Below are 16451 nucleotides of genomic sequence, written 5' to 3'. Positions count from 1 at the left end.
ATTCACACATGTCCACATGGGAAGACATTGTCTTTTTAAAACTCGGCCAGGAAACAGTGCTGTGAATTGTTTGACAAGCTTTCATTTTATATGAGTGGGCAGGATGAAACCGGCATGTGTTGTTCCTCTCAAAGGCCATCAATGCTTTACCTGGCACTGGCAGGCATTCCTATCAGGTGGAAACTGACAAAGTACCAAGGAGGTAAGTCCCATACTGGAGACACTAGAATACTGTAGTGCCATCCTACTCAGAACGCTCTACAGCTGAAAGCTTTGCATAACAGACTGGTAAAAATCACCCCACCATTATGATATACATTTTCATATGGACACTTGTCAACACTTGAAAATCAACCTAAAAAGCGAATCCCAACAAGTGGCCATGAGTGTTAATTTAGCATTTGTGGAAAGTAGAAAGCCAACCGCTCTAAATCCCATGGATTTTAATATAATTATTTCTGTGTAAGGTATGTGTATTTCAAAGAAAAATGGATGTGCAATTGTGTAATAGCCTCTCGCTAAATATGTTTGTATGTAAATAAAAATATACAAGAGTCTGGCCCATGTTGCTCTGATGTCACCTAGAGAACTCTGTTGAACATGGGCGGCTTTCTGCAATGTGTATTCATGGACACTGTATTTGCTGTGTTGGGCACTGATCCTGGACAAACAGTTATCCGTTCAATTCTGAATAAGAGCACATGAAGAAGAGAGAGCAGATTGTTTAGGGAAACCTCACAAGCTGACCGTTGAGCTTGCCCCCCAGGAGACAGGTGGGCAGCACACAGCACATGGACACACAAAAAATAACTAAAAAGTATTCAAACAGTAGCACTAAGGCAATGCTCACTTCCCTCACATTCACGTATTAACTGTAATCTGTGCATTCCAACAGCAAGGAAGAAAAAGAGCTTTTAATTTGCACCTTTCATCCATACTATGTTCTATAGCGCTGAACTTAAATCCCACGCGTTGTAGGACTACTTCATTAGCATAACAGAAAGTATGCTATTTCATAGAGAGACTTAATTCTTTCCATTATTGGAAACTATCATTAAATACAATTGGTAATTTACTGAAGCAAGTCCACATGAATTTTGCCATGCCAGGACGTGACCTTGCAACCCTGAAGTTGTAACAGTTCAGTACCCATTACACCACATTAGTGCAAGTTTGTAGGCTCTATATTAATACTTACATTAATTTATGTTCACAGATCTATATGCCTTTAAATAATTTTCTTATGAACAGGAATACAAAGAATACACTAACAAAAAAAATGTGCACTAAATAATACATTTTTATAGTGCACATTTTATAGTGCGCAATAGCTGGGCCAGCCCTATAAACGCGAATGTCTGTGACTGAGTGGCTGAGTGAGTGATGACGTTACGCCATTGGTCGGCCGGTCCAGCCATATACTAGGTTTTAACCTGGTCTTGTTTAGTTCTTGTTTCACAGAATTCATTGCTGAACAGTTAACTTAAGCACCATCTGCAGGAATCTTAATGAAGTGACCGCAATCCTATGAAATGCTTAGTATTGTGCTATAGCTCCACCTTGTGACAAAATATTATGTTGCAATTTAGACCTCGAGAAACGCCACCTAAGAAATGCATTTCAGATCACAAATTCAGGACAATTGACATTGAAGTCAGGGATGTCAGAATCCAGTACAGGATGGCCAGTGTTTTATGCTTTTTGATGTGTTTCAGTGATTCATACCAGTCGTTTACTGGCAGTAGACACCCTGTTCTCAAGGCCTTAATTGGCTGCTAAAGGAGACCAATATAAAGAAAACCACAAATATCCGCAGACACAGTTTGATACCACCGACTTAAGCTGCATTGTGTCATTATAAATGTTTAAAAATGGTTTTAATGAATAAATTTGTCATGTTGTTTTAGAGGTTACATTTCAAATGATGTTTAATGAGGCCTACATAAAAAGGTTGATAATGAACCTTAAAAAAAAACAGAGCAGTCTAATTATATCATCTAATTATTTATGAAACATGGTAGAGTAGCTAGTAAATAAGGTATGAGTAGTAACAATGTGTATCAGTCTTCAGAAAACACTACAGCACCTTATGAATCCTTTATTAAGAAATAGCTCTACGTTCATCTTATAAATATTTTATAAACTATTTTTGAAGATACTCTACAATAGCGAAACCTATGAAACGATTCATTTATGCACTATAAAAGTATATGCACTCCGAGAGGTAAATATTTAGGCTAATACTGTTTCATTTAATATTGTTTTCTTTTTTTATTTATACACAGCATTCTCTCTAAATTTCAATGAAAATGTAATACAGGGCATCTTAAATTAATTGAGAGAGAAGCGGAATACTTGCTTATAAACGTTTAGAATAAAGCTCCATAGCAGTTATTTTAAACATTATAATGCATAGGCTAGGCTAAGCGTGCTTACGGTTCGGGAAGAGATGCATTCCAACCTAGGCTGACTGGCGAAATTTGACGCACATTACTAAGACATATCTCGTTTGCGGAGTATCATCTACAACACTGCATTAGCAAATAGTAGAATATCTTTATGAAAATATATAATTAAATATTTGTACCATTATTTACAAATCATTAGCATTTGCACGATTAACACAAGGAATTTAGAGAGGGGGAGAAAACACATTTCTTGTCTGCAGTATATCTGCAGTATTGCACTTTAGCAATTAGTAGAATATATGTTATGAAAATATATTATTAAATATAAATTATTTGTATTTACACCATAATTTACACATCATTAGCATTTATACGATAATTGGCCTAATTTAGAGAGGGGGGGGGCCTTAACAAATTTATAATAACAACAAACAACAACTATTGTTATTATTATTATTACTATTATTATTATTATTATCAATCATTTAATCAGCAGCCCAGCTTCTAAATGAGAGTATCAATGCAATTACGATATGCAACTACATAAGCTATAAGGTACCACAGCAGAGTGGCCCAAATCGATGCGAATGAGACGCAGTAGCCTATGTGTTTCTTATTTTAAGATAAAACGTTTAATTTCTATTTGTTTACATTTTGTTATTTATTCCTTTATGTCCGTTTATAACTTTCCCTTTTACAATCATTAACATTTCTTTAGCATACTTTAATCTACCTATCACCATTTATAAGGCCTAACAGGAAGAAGTTTTAACATTTAAAATGGCACTGTTTACTGAAAGATAAAAAAATGTTATGAACTATTTAATAATTGCAGGCTTCGCGTCCCATAGAGTGAAAATGAAATGTTAAAGCTTCCCTGGCCACAACACTTATTCCGAAAAGAATCCATATTTTTTTCGGTGTTCGGCAGCCGTTCCGTGTTTCAAATGAGCCAGCAGAGAGCCGAGGACCGCGTTGTCGCTCACGCTCTGTGGCAAAACATCAAAGTCTAGGAAGACCGCGATTTCAGATTTGCTCGGTGTTTGGATTGTTACTTCTCATCGCTTTTGACGAATCTGGGAATTTGGGTGTTTTATATAAAAGGAAGGAATATCGGAGGCCTTCTGTTTATAAATTAATTTATATCCATAGAAGAGAAAGCAGCTGTCTTCCTATCAAAACATAGTCGTTCATTTCCTCAAACGGGGCTGGTGGCGAGGAAACGCGTAAATAACAGCGAAATATCTAGTCTGAATTGATAATGGCTCGTCCCCGACCACGGGAGTACAAATCTGGGGATCTGGTTTTTGCAAAAATGAAAGGATACCCACACTGGCCAGCAAGGGTGAGTAGGCTATGTGATGTAGCCGGGCCGCGGAGAAGGGAGGCGGGGTTGCCGGAGACAATGCAACCGGCAGAGGACGGTGGATGCCGTAGTGCTTGCGTCTTAAATCTTTTTCCGCAGAAGACCGCGCGTTATTGAGCATTGACCTTCAACAGGCCATTATTATTTACGCTAATAGCCTATATGATTCATTTGGTCCGATATACGTTACACTCAAATTATAAATGCGAGGGAATTGACTCGCCAGTTAGGTTGCTATCTTGTAAGCAGTCTTCTCCTGGCCATATCGATTGTGTTTGTGCAGTGTAAGTAAATGCCACGCTGGTGTTTCCTTAACTTCTCTCCATCTTACATGCTTTTTTGTGAAGCAGAGGCTGGAACGTGACATTTAGCCCACGCTTTAGGTCAGTCGTGTTTAAAATGAGTCGGGGGGACAGATTTCCCAATTGTAAACAATTTCTCAGGGAAGAGCAGTGCGCTCGCTTGTTGTCGTAATGATACTGAACATTCCTTGTTTCGCGAGTGACAAACACCGTTCCACGGCTGCGTGGCTTACAGTTCACGGGGAGGCGAGACCTCTGTGAGGACAATGTCACAGTGGCCTACGTGGATATATGAACTTTTTCAGATTTGTTAGGCGGGGCTCTAAATTAAGCCCGACCGCTAACTGTGCTATAAGCGAATCAGCGTTTTCTTGTAGTCAATGGAAAATCCAAATTGTCTTGCCAAGCTACCATTCATGGAAGGGAGTGTTACAAACGCGTTTACTTAATGGTAGTAACTAACTGTCACGTAACTGTGTTTACATGCCGAGATCGAGGTTATTACAAAGCTGTTAAAACTAAAAGTCAACATTTTCAAACCCACAATGTTTGAGATGACCAACTGTAGCCTACAGTGGTAACAATGTACTGTTGAGATGCTGTAACAATATTTAACGTTAAACATTTGAATTGTAATAAAAATAGATTCACAGTAGCCTTGAGTGTGGTTGATTTAAACGTCATTAGCTACTCGTAACCATGGAAACTGTTGCATTCAGGTCATTCCGGGTTAAATTCAACGAGAATTGGCGTATAGACGTCATTAGATATCAATTTGATTGAGTTTCATCACTTCCGGTTTTTATTGATTTACAGCAGTCTCTACATTCAAATATTTTGCATGTAGAGACTGACTCGTGCCATGGATACAGGTATGAATAGTTAGGTTATTATTTTTAGCAATTCGTTTAATATATAATGAACATCTGACCTTGACGTAGTTTTGTAAAATCTTTGTAGTTTTTATTTTAACCCTTTAAGGTGTGAGATCAAAAATATATGATTAGAATGTTCTTAACTGGACATTCTAAAGCTGATGTGGCAATCACTACTGGTAATTGAAAGCAGTGGAGTTTTAGAAAACTGACACACATTCAAACAAATACATTCCATAAAACCTACTTTTCAAAGGTTTAAAGGAATACAGATGTGAATATTAGTCCAATGTCCATGGAATGAGTTATTTACAAAGTTGCTTAGCCTATTATATCAAACACAAAGCAATTTCATGAAGACTTAAGATTATACTCCTGGCAATATTCTATAGGAGAGTATAGCTATATTTAATTACAGATATAAACGATTCACTTTAAAGTATATTACTGGCTGAAATGCTATACCTATATATGAAGTATCCAATAAAAAAGCTTGAGGCAAATATAATCTTCCAGTTTTTTCTGATTCAACATGAACAATTGTTTATCCTGTTTCTTACCAGTCAAGATCATCAGCACAGTTTAGCGTTTATTTGTATACTTACTGATGGCTTGCCTGGGCTAGGTGTAGTCTGACTTTTGAAATAAAGTTGTACCTTGAAAGTGAAAGACACTGTTATAATACAGAGAATGCAGTGACACATGTAGAATCCAAACACTCAAATCATTATCGATCCATGTCCTAACTCGAACTGTGTAAATTTATCAATACAGTAACAAATGACAGTTTTCCATTTTACAGTATTTAAAGTGATCCCTGTATTTACATACACTCATTCTAGCGGCTAGCACACCTGCTCTATGAATGATCATTTTGATTGATTGGTCATATTTTAATTTTGCCTGATTTATTCCTTATTTTGTTTCCAGATCGACGAACTTCCGGAAGGAGCTGTCAAGCCACCTGCAAATAAATACCCGATCTTCTTCTTTGGCACTCATGAAACGTATGCCTATGCATTTTTTATTGCATTATCCCAGATAATCAAAATAATCAAGATTCCGTATTGATATCTCAGTGATGAAAGTTGAGTGGAAAATTATCTGCTTCCAGTCTGTCTCACAGTGAAGCATTTGGCTTCTGAATACTTGTGAAGTAGTAAGTATTCAGCTGGCATGGGGGCACAGAGAGGGTACAACAAGAGGTTGATGGGAGATGCAGTCCAGGGCTTAATGTTGTGGAATATGTTTAAGAAGCACTATACTACACTTCCCATCAGGCTTTACAGTAAACATTGAATGTCTCTGTGTACTGACCAACAATTATATTAACAATTAAAGAATTGCACTGGTTTAAATAAAATAAAAACTTGAATAAATTACAACTGTGTAATCACTATTAAATAAAGGATAAAGTTATACTATCCTTGCCATTATTTATTACCAATCAGAAAAGATTGTTATTCCTGACATTGTTTAATTTTCTTGACTTCTTGTGTGTCTTAATGAGCTTTAACTTTAGGTGTCAGAATACTGGCAGCCAGTATGGGCCTGTATTTACAGTTTGACTTTTTTTGTATAATTCTTTTTTTTTTTTTTTGATAATTCAACACAACACACATAATAGTTTCACTTTGTGCATGTGAGACGGCACACTAAGAGGAGACTTGGTGAACCACTGACATGACCTTTTTCCCCACTTCGACAAATTGCAGGGCATTCTTGGGGCCAAAAGATTTGCTTCCATACAAGGACTATAAGGATAAATTTGGCAAATCCAACAAAAGGAAAGGCTTTAATGAAGGCCTGTGGGAAATTGAGAATAATCCTGGCGTTAAGTTCACTGGCTACCAGGTGGGTAGTGCTCCATGCTTATGTTATTATCGATGGATGTGTGTGGAGAATTAAAAGAACATTGTGGAATATGAATTGATTAAATAAGCACAGGTAATGTTTTATGGAATTAGTGAAGAGATTAATTAAATGGGGATGTTATGTAATGAGTGTTGGAAGGGCGATCTTGGTAAGTGATCATGTAATAATGAGAATGCAGAAATTGGTGATGGAGACCCAATCAGAAAGCAGCACTTGTAGTGATGTGGTGATGATGTAGTGAGGAGGTGAGGCTTGCTGACCCTGTGCTGTGTGCAAAGGCCATCCAGCAGCAGAGCTCCTCAGAAACAGAAGGCGAGGGGGGAAACGCAGCGGACGGGAGCAGCGAGGGTGAGGAGGGTGACCCCGTAGAGACAAAGGGGGACAAGGCTGGGTCCAAGCGGAAAAAGACCGGCTCTTCAAAGGTACGAACGTCAAGATCTTCACAACACTCTGAAAGGCACATGGGGGAGTCACTGAGGTGGAGATTTTTTGTCAGTTTCTGTCTACCTCCATCTATCTCATCCATTTTACCTTCCATCTTAACGTATCCATCCAAGTTCCCTTTCATTTTAAGTGCTGTGTGTGTGCACGTGTGTGCGAGAGAGAGAGAAAGAGCGAGAGAAACAGAAGAACTGCGTTAATTTGTCATGTCTGTGAATTGTGAAAACTGATAGTTTAACAGCATATAATTTATAGTTAAAAAAGGTTCAATCTACAGGACATGTTCCAATTCAGAGGTGCTTTGACTGTAATTGCACACCGCGGTTTTTACAATATATTTATAGATACTTCATCCCTCAATAACAGCAGAGAGATGAAGCTGACAGAAATGTTCAGAGAGTTGACCCACACCCACCCCCTCTAAAAAAAAATAATAAATAATGAAAACCCTGGTGCAGCACTTCTCCAGTCTTTCCTTAGCAACCACTGTTGCTTAGCAACTGCAGTGCCTGGTAAGCACCCATTTCCTAGACAGTAGTATATTAGAAGATATTTGCTTATAAATAAGGGCTGATGTCAGCTTACACTATGTTTTTTTGCACAGGGTCTCTGATCCCTACTAATTTGGGCTTGAATGGGTTAGTCTAAGTCACTAACATAGTGGATTTAAAAAAGTTTTCTGCTGCCTTGTGTTATTTTTCATCCATTTTGTGATCACAGAATTTAAAGTAAAAAAAATTCAACTTCATATGTGTATTACTTAAAAGAAATGACAAAGAGAGACAGTATTCAGACTGGATTCTGTGCCATAAGAAGTGATGGTCTTCACCTAATCACTGCATGAAGCTAATCATCAGGGGAAAAATGTATAATATGCTAAATATATTCACACCATAGATGTGCAAGGTATCAATTTTTCAGGGAGAGATATAATTCACCCTACTGACTTGCTGACCAACCAGATGTCAGCAATGCCTCAAAGGACATTGATCTGAGCATGTTTCTCCCAGAAGGCCTCCAAGCTGTCCAGGAAGGGCTCGGGTGCGGAGGATGAGAAGGATGGACAGGAGGAAGATCACAAGAGTGGCTCGGAGGCCGGAGAAGCTGATAATGACAGCGACTTGCAAAATGCTTCAGAAAACAAGAAAGCAAGCCAAGGGGTAACTTTTAATATAGCCAACACCGTCACAAACAGCAACTCCTGCATAACACTGAAAGTCTGTTTAATTCTGTTCAGCTCAATTCAGAAAGTACTCAGTTTCCAGCGATACAGCTTAACCCCTAAAGAACATCATAAACAGGAATACAATCAGATTTATAGAAAGTTAAATGGAAAAGGTACCACTATGGGGCAAACTTTCTGTTGCAAGGGGTGCTGAAATGGTGAATAAGCCGTATTCCTTATCTGAAAGACAATATTTGTTAGACATATTTGTACATTTTTATGTTCAGTTGCTGTAAAATTATAACAAATGTTCAGATTTTTATGGGGCTTTTTGCATATCATTCAGTATCTATAAAATTGAGTTTACTGTATTTTGATCTGCCATGGTGCAGTCTCTGTGTGGATTCTACTTGTTTTAATGTAAAAAAACATTAATTGTTGTATTCTTTTCCAGACCCAGTTACTCAGAGAAGAACGCTAGCCTTTCCTGAGGAGGCGGCTTTAAGGGAAGTCATTAAATTGTGACTGTCAAGTGTTATTGGAAATGTGACATTTTCATTACTTTCTTACTCTCCGTTTCAAACACCCATCCCAACTAAACAGGGCTCTCATCTTGTATCTCAGCTTAAAAAAATGTTTTTTCCTACCATGACACAGAAGCATTCCTTATTCAACTATGTGGTCAATTCCAATGAGTGACCAAAGCAGACCAAACAGATCAGCATATGATCACAGCTGATTTGTTCAGCTTGTGCCATTTGTTCATTTTCCAATGATTTTCTCAGTCTCTCATAGTCAGTAGTATCTGTAATGCAGCATTCACCTTATTACTTGTATATTGTCGCATAAAACTGCATTATTATAAAATGGTAAAAGAAAATGGACTACCTTTTGGAATATTTGTCTGTAGAAAGCTCATTCTGCGCTACATCACTGTTTTATGTAATCAGAAGAAAACTGAATGGAAAAAGTAGACTAAATGTATGAAGTATTGTGCACAAAGGGTTGCAATTTGTAACTCAGTAATATATTCATATATATTTTATTTTGCCGTAGAATATAGTATCACTAGTATTCTTCTAAACCTCTAGGCGACTGCTCATCTTTTTACGGAAAAGTAAAATATTACCCGTCTGTGTGTCTTTGGAATGGGTTATGTTTTTAGGGCTTTTAAAATGGCATGCATGACCACTGCACATACATATCGTGAGACACAAGAGGTTACCGACGTTCCTTTCGGTTTTCCCATCAACCCGCAGTTTACCGTTTGCACTACTGCCACGGGTCAGGTATACCACTGTGCACTGCAGTCTGGGGAAGCAGCACTCATGATGACGTGATAAAAACTCTCCGTTCTTCAGCGACACGACTGTGTTTCTCTAACAGTGAGCTTGGGGGGAAACCTGCATTTCAGTGCTCACATTTCCTCTTCCAAAAGTAAGGCATTCCATTTACATTATACAAGTTGCCTTTTGCTTTGCGATTATTATTTTTTTGTCAGTACAAAGAATATATTCTATTTATTTTTTGATGCTAAGTAGAAACGCTGCGGGGAGATATAACCTCTTTTTTCCTGAGTTTCGATGACATTTTGATCTTTGTTTATGCTTGTGATTGGACATGTTTTTACATTTTCCAGGATTGTAGTTTTTTGCCATTTATGGAAAAAAGATTTTGCACAATAAAATCATTGGAATGCAGAGTGTATCATGCGCTGTTGTGTTTTTCACAGAAATCCCCCTTACTTGATAAGAGCAGAAATGCATTGGCATTGTCCCTCTGTACAGTAGCAAACATTTTCCTGTTTGTTCCAAGTGTGCAGTTGAGAAGTTGGAAAAGATAAACAAGGCCGTCAACACACCCCACTGGATGCCATGCAGGGCTCATATTATTTTTAGCTGGGCTATCTGACATTAACAACTTTGGCTCATCTTGTTTCTGTCTCTACCAAGCAATCACCTCACAGCATGATGTACTGTGCTTTTATGCCTTGCTTGATTTCATTTAACATTTTGTTTGATCCCCTGTGGTCAAGGTAGAAGCTATGAGTGATTGAGATGCACAATCCCTGAACACAGCAATAAACACATTCATAAACAGTGGCACTGTAAGCACTTATGCAACAGTACTTGTAGGAATATTGCTGTCAGGTTTCAGGCAGGTTTTGCCTGCTGTCTGTTAATTTCTCATTGTTTATTGTATATTTGTCCAGAGAGCACAGCAACACATTACAGACTTTAAAGGGAATGTGCTAGGGAACAGACAGGCATCTAGGAGGCATTTACAGAGGCAGAGGCTGCACTGACGTAAAGCCCATGAACTGAATAGAAGGTCATATGCTAAATGTAATGTTTAACTGCAGCCACCTCTGAAATCAAACCAGAAAAAGTCCAGAAATGTCCCAACAGCTGTGCACAATGGCTACAGCATGGAAACACTGCGATGAGCAGTGCACATCAGAATAAAGCAGGGCCACATTGTAGGAAATAAATTGGTTAATTTCAACAAAACTATGAGGGTTCAGACAACATGTAAGAAACCTCTGCGCTCATTGATAATTTATTTAATCTTTTTTTCTTTAACTGTCCGTTTCAGCTAAAGTTTCGAGTAAATCTCTTTTGAAAAAGGATCAAATACTGTCATACCAGAATAACCTTCAAGCGGAGGGACCTGTATCCGGCACCAGCGTCAATAAAGAACATGAAATACTGCCCCCAGTGGCCAACATTTGTCATCTGCGAAAAAAGACCGGAAGTGTCTACCGTCTGACGTCATGAATGTGCATAGTAAACAGAGGCCATGACATAGAAAAGGCTGTCCTCTTTAAAGAAAAATGTTTCAGGGATATCGTTTTAGCAATACATATCGTTGATACGACGCGTTATCAAAAGAAATCTAACTTACACTGCAATATGGCAACGGGTGGTGGAGCAGCACAAAATCTGGAAGGACAAGCCTCGAACTACGCGCACTCTGGAGTGGGAAGAAACGCCGCAGCGCTTCCGAATGGAGCCGCAGCCGCTGCACCAATTTCCCCTTCGGCAGTAGGCCTCCACCGGGAGCCCATGTACAATTGGCAAGCCACAAAAAGCTCTGTTAAAGAACGGTTTGCCTTTCTGTTTAATAATGAGTTACTGAGCGATGTGAAGTTTGTGGTGGGCAAGGGCAGACAGGCACAGAGGATCCCGGCGCATAAATTTGTACTAGCAGCAGGTAGCGCTGTATTTGACGCCATGTTCAACGGGGGCATGGCGACGACCTCAGCCGAGATAGAGCTTCCGGACGTGGAGCCAGCCGCATTCCTGGCGTTGCTCAGGTATGCTCGTGGAAAAGAAAATGCCGAGCTGTAGATAACTAGCTAGCTAGCAATGCAGTAAAAAAAAAAAAAGCAAGGTTGTGAAAAATTAGTGCAAGTGCCTGTGGCTAACATTAGCTAGGTTGGCTGATTCTGATTTAATTGACCATGTTTTCATTCGTTTTCAACAGCTTGCTGCCTAGCTAGGCTTCTGACGTAAAATTATAAAACTGATTAGCTTACTTGCTAATTTTATATTTTGGTGTATAACCAACTTCGATAAGCCTGTATCGTCTTCGATGATGTCAGCTTCTGCTTTCTGTCTAGAATTTCATTTTAATTAACTTTCTGCAAGTCATGCTTTTCAATGAGGTAGTCGCCTAGCGGCATGTGTATACAAGACTGAACATTTGATATTGGCATTAGTAGAACAAAAAGTTACATTTGGTTTTAATTGCTTTTAATGTTCTGTCTTGATTGAATGAAGGTTTCTGTATTCTGACGAAGTCCACATTGGTCCAGAGACTGTCATGACCACACTTTATACTGCAAAAAAATACGCGGTTCCTGCATTGGAGGCGCATTGTGTAGAATTTTTGACCAAGCACCTCAGAGCCGACAACGCTTTCATGCTACTCACACAGGTAAGATTATAGTACGAAACATTAGCAAAATTCCAATTGTGTATGTAAACCGTTCACTTTATCAGCAAAACGACGCAGGATGGGCTACTCACCGTTTCCGAGGTAAATTTAAATAAGACTATTTCAAGTGCACCCCACGACCCTGCTTGCAAACGTTTCAAATACTCAGTTCGCTTCTTATAATGAACTTGTCACTATCGAAACACGAATATGATTATTTCTAACCATGTGCAGAAGCTCATTTTGCTATTTTAAAATAAAATTATTTATTTTTCGTTACACGGGGATCTAAAATGCCACTGGCTTTTAAATTCCACAAAGCAGTGCTTCATGAATGGTAATTTGGTTGAAAAATCCTAAAAATATGGGTTCTGGTTTTCCTTTATACTCCTCACTTAATTGACTAATTAACGCAGCTTATTGGTGATATCTGCACTCACGCCTTTAAAAACCATTTCCTGGGACATGCAAAAGCACAAGTGGACAAGGGCTTGAGTTATATAAAACTGGTCTGCAACCCTAGTCCTGGAGAACCACAAGCTCTGCTGGTTTTTGTTTTCACCTTAAACTCAGCACACAGGTCAGACCTAAATAATCGAGTAAAGTTTACTGTGTTACCAACTGCTGTAATTGATTGTGCAGAGTAACAGTGAAAACCAGCACAGCCTGTGGCTCTCCAGGACCAGGGTTGCAGGCCCCTGATATGAAGGGTAAAATAAACAAGACCTCTGACATCATGCAACACCCGACGCGTTGCTGAGAGACGAAGATGCAACCATGTTGTTGACATTGCCGGCATTTGGAGTTGGAGTGCTTTGCAAATGATCTTCTTATCATTGTGACCTAGACACACTGTGAATCAACATTGGGCTAATGTCAATTTCTTTACTCAAATTCGAATGACAAGAGAGGAAGAGGTGAGTCATCCACCACCTAACCTAATTTTTTGGTTATTCCCTCAGTCTGAATTTGCAGTGATGCAGACTTACCAAGAGGGCAGTTCGATTGTGCAAAATGTCTGCACAAGAGCACGTGCAAAAGCGGTTTGACAATGGGACGGCCCTAAGCCCTCATTCACTTGGCAGGGAAACACCTTTGAGTCCACAAGTCCAGAAAATGGGATTCAGCCAACAAAACAAAAACCAGCAGACCCTTTGGTTCTCCAGAACTGAGGATTCCACCTGGCACAGGGTGTAGCACCCCTGTGGGTGGGAACACTGCATCGTTCAGAACCTGATTTATTACTGATGAAGTGTGAGCAGTGTTGATTTTGTCAATTTCTATATTCAGTGTACAGTTACTTTGCTTACAGAAAATCAAATCCAGACTGTTATGATGAATTCAGTGAAATCTACATTGTATTCCAAACACATTATCTCCCTGATTAACAGGTTGATAAACAGTGTAAAAAATTGTAATAGTTTTTTTTTTTTAAACCTTAATGATTAGGTTGTTATCCCACATGAGGTCCTAGAAAACCTTGCAGATTACTCTGAAAAGTCCTTGAATTTCGCCTCAGAAATAACCAATGGCACCATTGTGGATGGGAGTGACCCTTTCTAATTTGAATGGATTGTTTTTGTTTTTTCAAGGCTAGATTGTTTGATGAACCTCAACTCGCCAGCCTCTGTCTGGACACAATAGATAAAAGCACAGCAGATGCAATAAATGCTGAAGGCTTCACGGACATTGATTTAGGTACGGGACTCCTTTAAGCGTTTTCTTAGATGAAGTTATTTGTCTTAATGTGTCAATAATATGCTGTGTGAATATTCTAGTTTTTAGCCATGATTGCCTGTTTATACGGTAGGTAGTCAATCTCTTCAATTGTTGCGTGTTTATGAAACTGGTATTTGGCCTCCGTTTTATGTTCCTCGGTGTGCGTCCCTTAAGTTTTCCTCTTGCGGTTGCAGACACGCTGTGCGCCGTGCTGGAGCGCGATACGCTGGGGATTCGGGAGAGCCGCCTGTTTGGCGCGGTGGTGCGCTGGGCGGACGCAGAGTGTTATAGGCAGCAGCTGCCTCTCACCTCTGAGAACAAACAGAAAGTTCTGGGCAAAGCGCTCACGCTCATTCGCTTCCCACTCATGACTGTGGAAGAGTTTGCGGCAGGTAAATGTCCGTTTTTCAAAAAAAGACTGTAGAAAAAAATATATACATTTGTTTGGGTTTACCTGTGTTTGGATATCCATAGCTAAGTATTAATACATAACATATGCTTTTATTTTTTTTCATTTTTGAAGTCAGATTAAACAGATAACTTCTAAATATAACGATGCTGTGTTTGTGCATATACTGTACGTATAGCATTACAGGAGAGTTAATGAATTTGGAAAGTGCTGTTTCTGTTTGTCTTTTTTTGTTTCTGAAAGAATCACCGAAACCAGTTTGATATTCTTTCTCATGCAACAGGGCCTGCCCAGTCTGGGATTTTGTTCGATCGGGAGGTGGTAAATATGTTTTTACACTTTACAGTAAACCCCAAACCCCGCGTAGACTACATTGACAGGCCCAGGTGTTGTCTCAGGGGGAAGGAATGCAGCATTAATAGGTTCCAGCAGGTTGAAAGTCGCTGGGGATACAGTGGCACCAGTGACAGAATTAGGTGAGCTGAGATTGCTTTACCCATTGTATAGGCCTCACATATCCCCCCTGTTTTATTAGTTTCACCCCATTAAGTTACATGTTTTACATATTTACTTTTGCTGACATAGCTAATTGTTTGTCTTCTCCCTCCCTACAGGTTCAATGTAAATAGGCGAATATCAATAGTGGGGCTTGGACTGTACGGTTCTATTCATGGACCCACAGATTACCAGGTCAACATACAGGTACGTTTCATATGCAGTGCAAAACCATAAATCCAGATGATTTATATGGCGTTTATGTGATTTAAATTGTTGTTGTTTAAATAGCAATTTGTGTTTGTCCATACAGATCATTGAAAGTGACAAGGGCTTAACTCTTGGGCAGAATGACACAGGGTTCAGTTGTGATGGAACGGCAAGCACATTCAGAGTGATGTTCAAGGAGCCTATTGAAATCATAGCAAATGTCAGCTACACGGCTTGCGCAACACTCAAGGTGAGATTGGCTTCTGAGGAGTATGTGATGTAGCGCTGTGTATGCACCATTCATTCATTTTTACCATTTACAGTGGTCTTCTGTAGTAATTTTGGATGGTTGATGTGCACACATACTTAAATAATGCGCAAGTAATTCTATGAGTAAATATCCTTTTGTGCTACAATATGTAGTTTTTTTTACATTTTGTCTAAATATCATGTATACAATGTAAATCTCAAAGTGTATCGATTATTCAAAGTTCATTGGTTATTCAATGCACTTATACTCAGTACACTGACTTTTCCCCCCACAGGGTCCAGATTCCCATTATGGAACAAAAGGACTAAAGAAAGTGAGTCATGAATCAGCGACAGGGACCAAGACAACCTTCTTCTTCTTCAGCTCTCCAGGGAATAACAATGGCACGTCGGTAGAGGACGGACAGATTCCAGAAATCATCTTCTACTCATAAAAATACCATCGGCTGGAACCCACACTGTACGCACACTGTAGAGGAGGAACCTGCTCTGTATACATGCACCGCTGAGAAGATCTCAATCTCAACTGTGTGTTGAGCTGGGCTTTCAAAACATACTGCCGTTTATGTGCATTTGACTAATCCTCATGGCTTGCTCTCAACTGGAACAAAGTGGTCAGTCCAGGAACAGTCAGATCAGGGACGATACCATAAGAACTTGTGACTATCAGAGCTACATGTATCATCTGTCTCAAACAGGGCCTGTATGTTGTTAGGGATTGCTCACAGTGCTCTGTCTCTTCTGTAAATAGCAGCAGCCTGTCCTGTGATGGTTGTTTTTTTTTTCCTTTCTACAAATGTTTAGTGATTTCCCCTCGATGTTGGCTGTGACTTTGCAGGAATCATATCAACATCATGCTGAACTTTGGCGTTCTCTTTTTTTTGTACTGTCACGTTTAGTTGGAATAAAACACTAAAGAGTATCAAGGCTTCTAAAGGCTATGAAACGCTTCTACAGAAATGTTAAATGTTTACAGG

General features: G+C 39.2%; 2 protein-coding genes across 4 annotated transcripts; both read left to right on the top strand.

Annotated features, from left to right (window-relative positions):
* Positions 1 to 3323: 3323 nt before the first annotated feature.
* On the top strand, positions 3324 to 10137 carry LOC118214781 (hepatoma-derived growth factor-related protein 3-like). Of its 2 annotated transcripts, none has more exons than XM_035394998.1 (6): positions 3324 to 3753; positions 5882 to 5958; positions 6667 to 6805; positions 7105 to 7248; positions 8278 to 8427; positions 8887 to 10137. In XM_035394998.1, exons 1-6 carry the CDS (start codon positions 3670 to 3672, stop codon positions 8911 to 8913), a joined length of 621 nt encoding a protein of 206 aa, XP_035250889.1. In that variant the 5' UTR covers positions 3324 to 3669; the 3' UTR covers positions 8914 to 10137. The 2 variants fall into 2 exon arrangements, with proteins under 2 accessions (XP_035250889.1, XP_035250890.1); XM_035394999.1 differs by having other exon boundaries at positions 3328 to 3753; positions 8281 to 8427.
* Positions 10138 to 11185: 1048 nt separating this feature from the next.
* LOC118215340 (BTB/POZ domain-containing protein 1-like) lies at positions 11186 to 16396 on the top strand. 2 transcript variants are annotated; one of them, XM_035396024.1, is made up of 8 exons: positions 11186 to 11748; positions 12215 to 12371; positions 13964 to 14069; positions 14285 to 14482; positions 14783 to 14975; positions 15114 to 15201; positions 15308 to 15454; positions 15750 to 16396. In XM_035396024.1, the coding sequence occupies exons 1-8, from the start codon at positions 11210 to 11212 to the stop codon at positions 15906 to 15908; spliced, it is 1587 nt and encodes a 528-aa protein (XP_035251915.1). In that variant the 5' UTR covers positions 11186 to 11209; the 3' UTR covers positions 15909 to 16396. The 2 variants fall into 2 exon arrangements, with proteins under 2 accessions (XP_035251915.1, XP_035251917.1); XM_035396026.1 differs by having other exon boundaries at positions 11187 to 11748; positions 14846 to 14975.
* Positions 16397 to 16451: the final 55 nt, after the last annotated feature.

Source organism: Anguilla anguilla, chromosome 16, assembly GCF_013347855.1.
Source record: "Anguilla anguilla isolate fAngAng1 chromosome 16, fAngAng1.pri, whole genome shotgun sequence".
Lineage (NCBI taxonomy): Eukaryota > Metazoa > Chordata > Actinopteri > Anguilliformes > Anguillidae > Anguilla > Anguilla anguilla.
The sequence above is the reverse complement of the archived record's forward strand: the minus strand, read 5'-3'. Positions and strand labels throughout refer to the sequence as shown.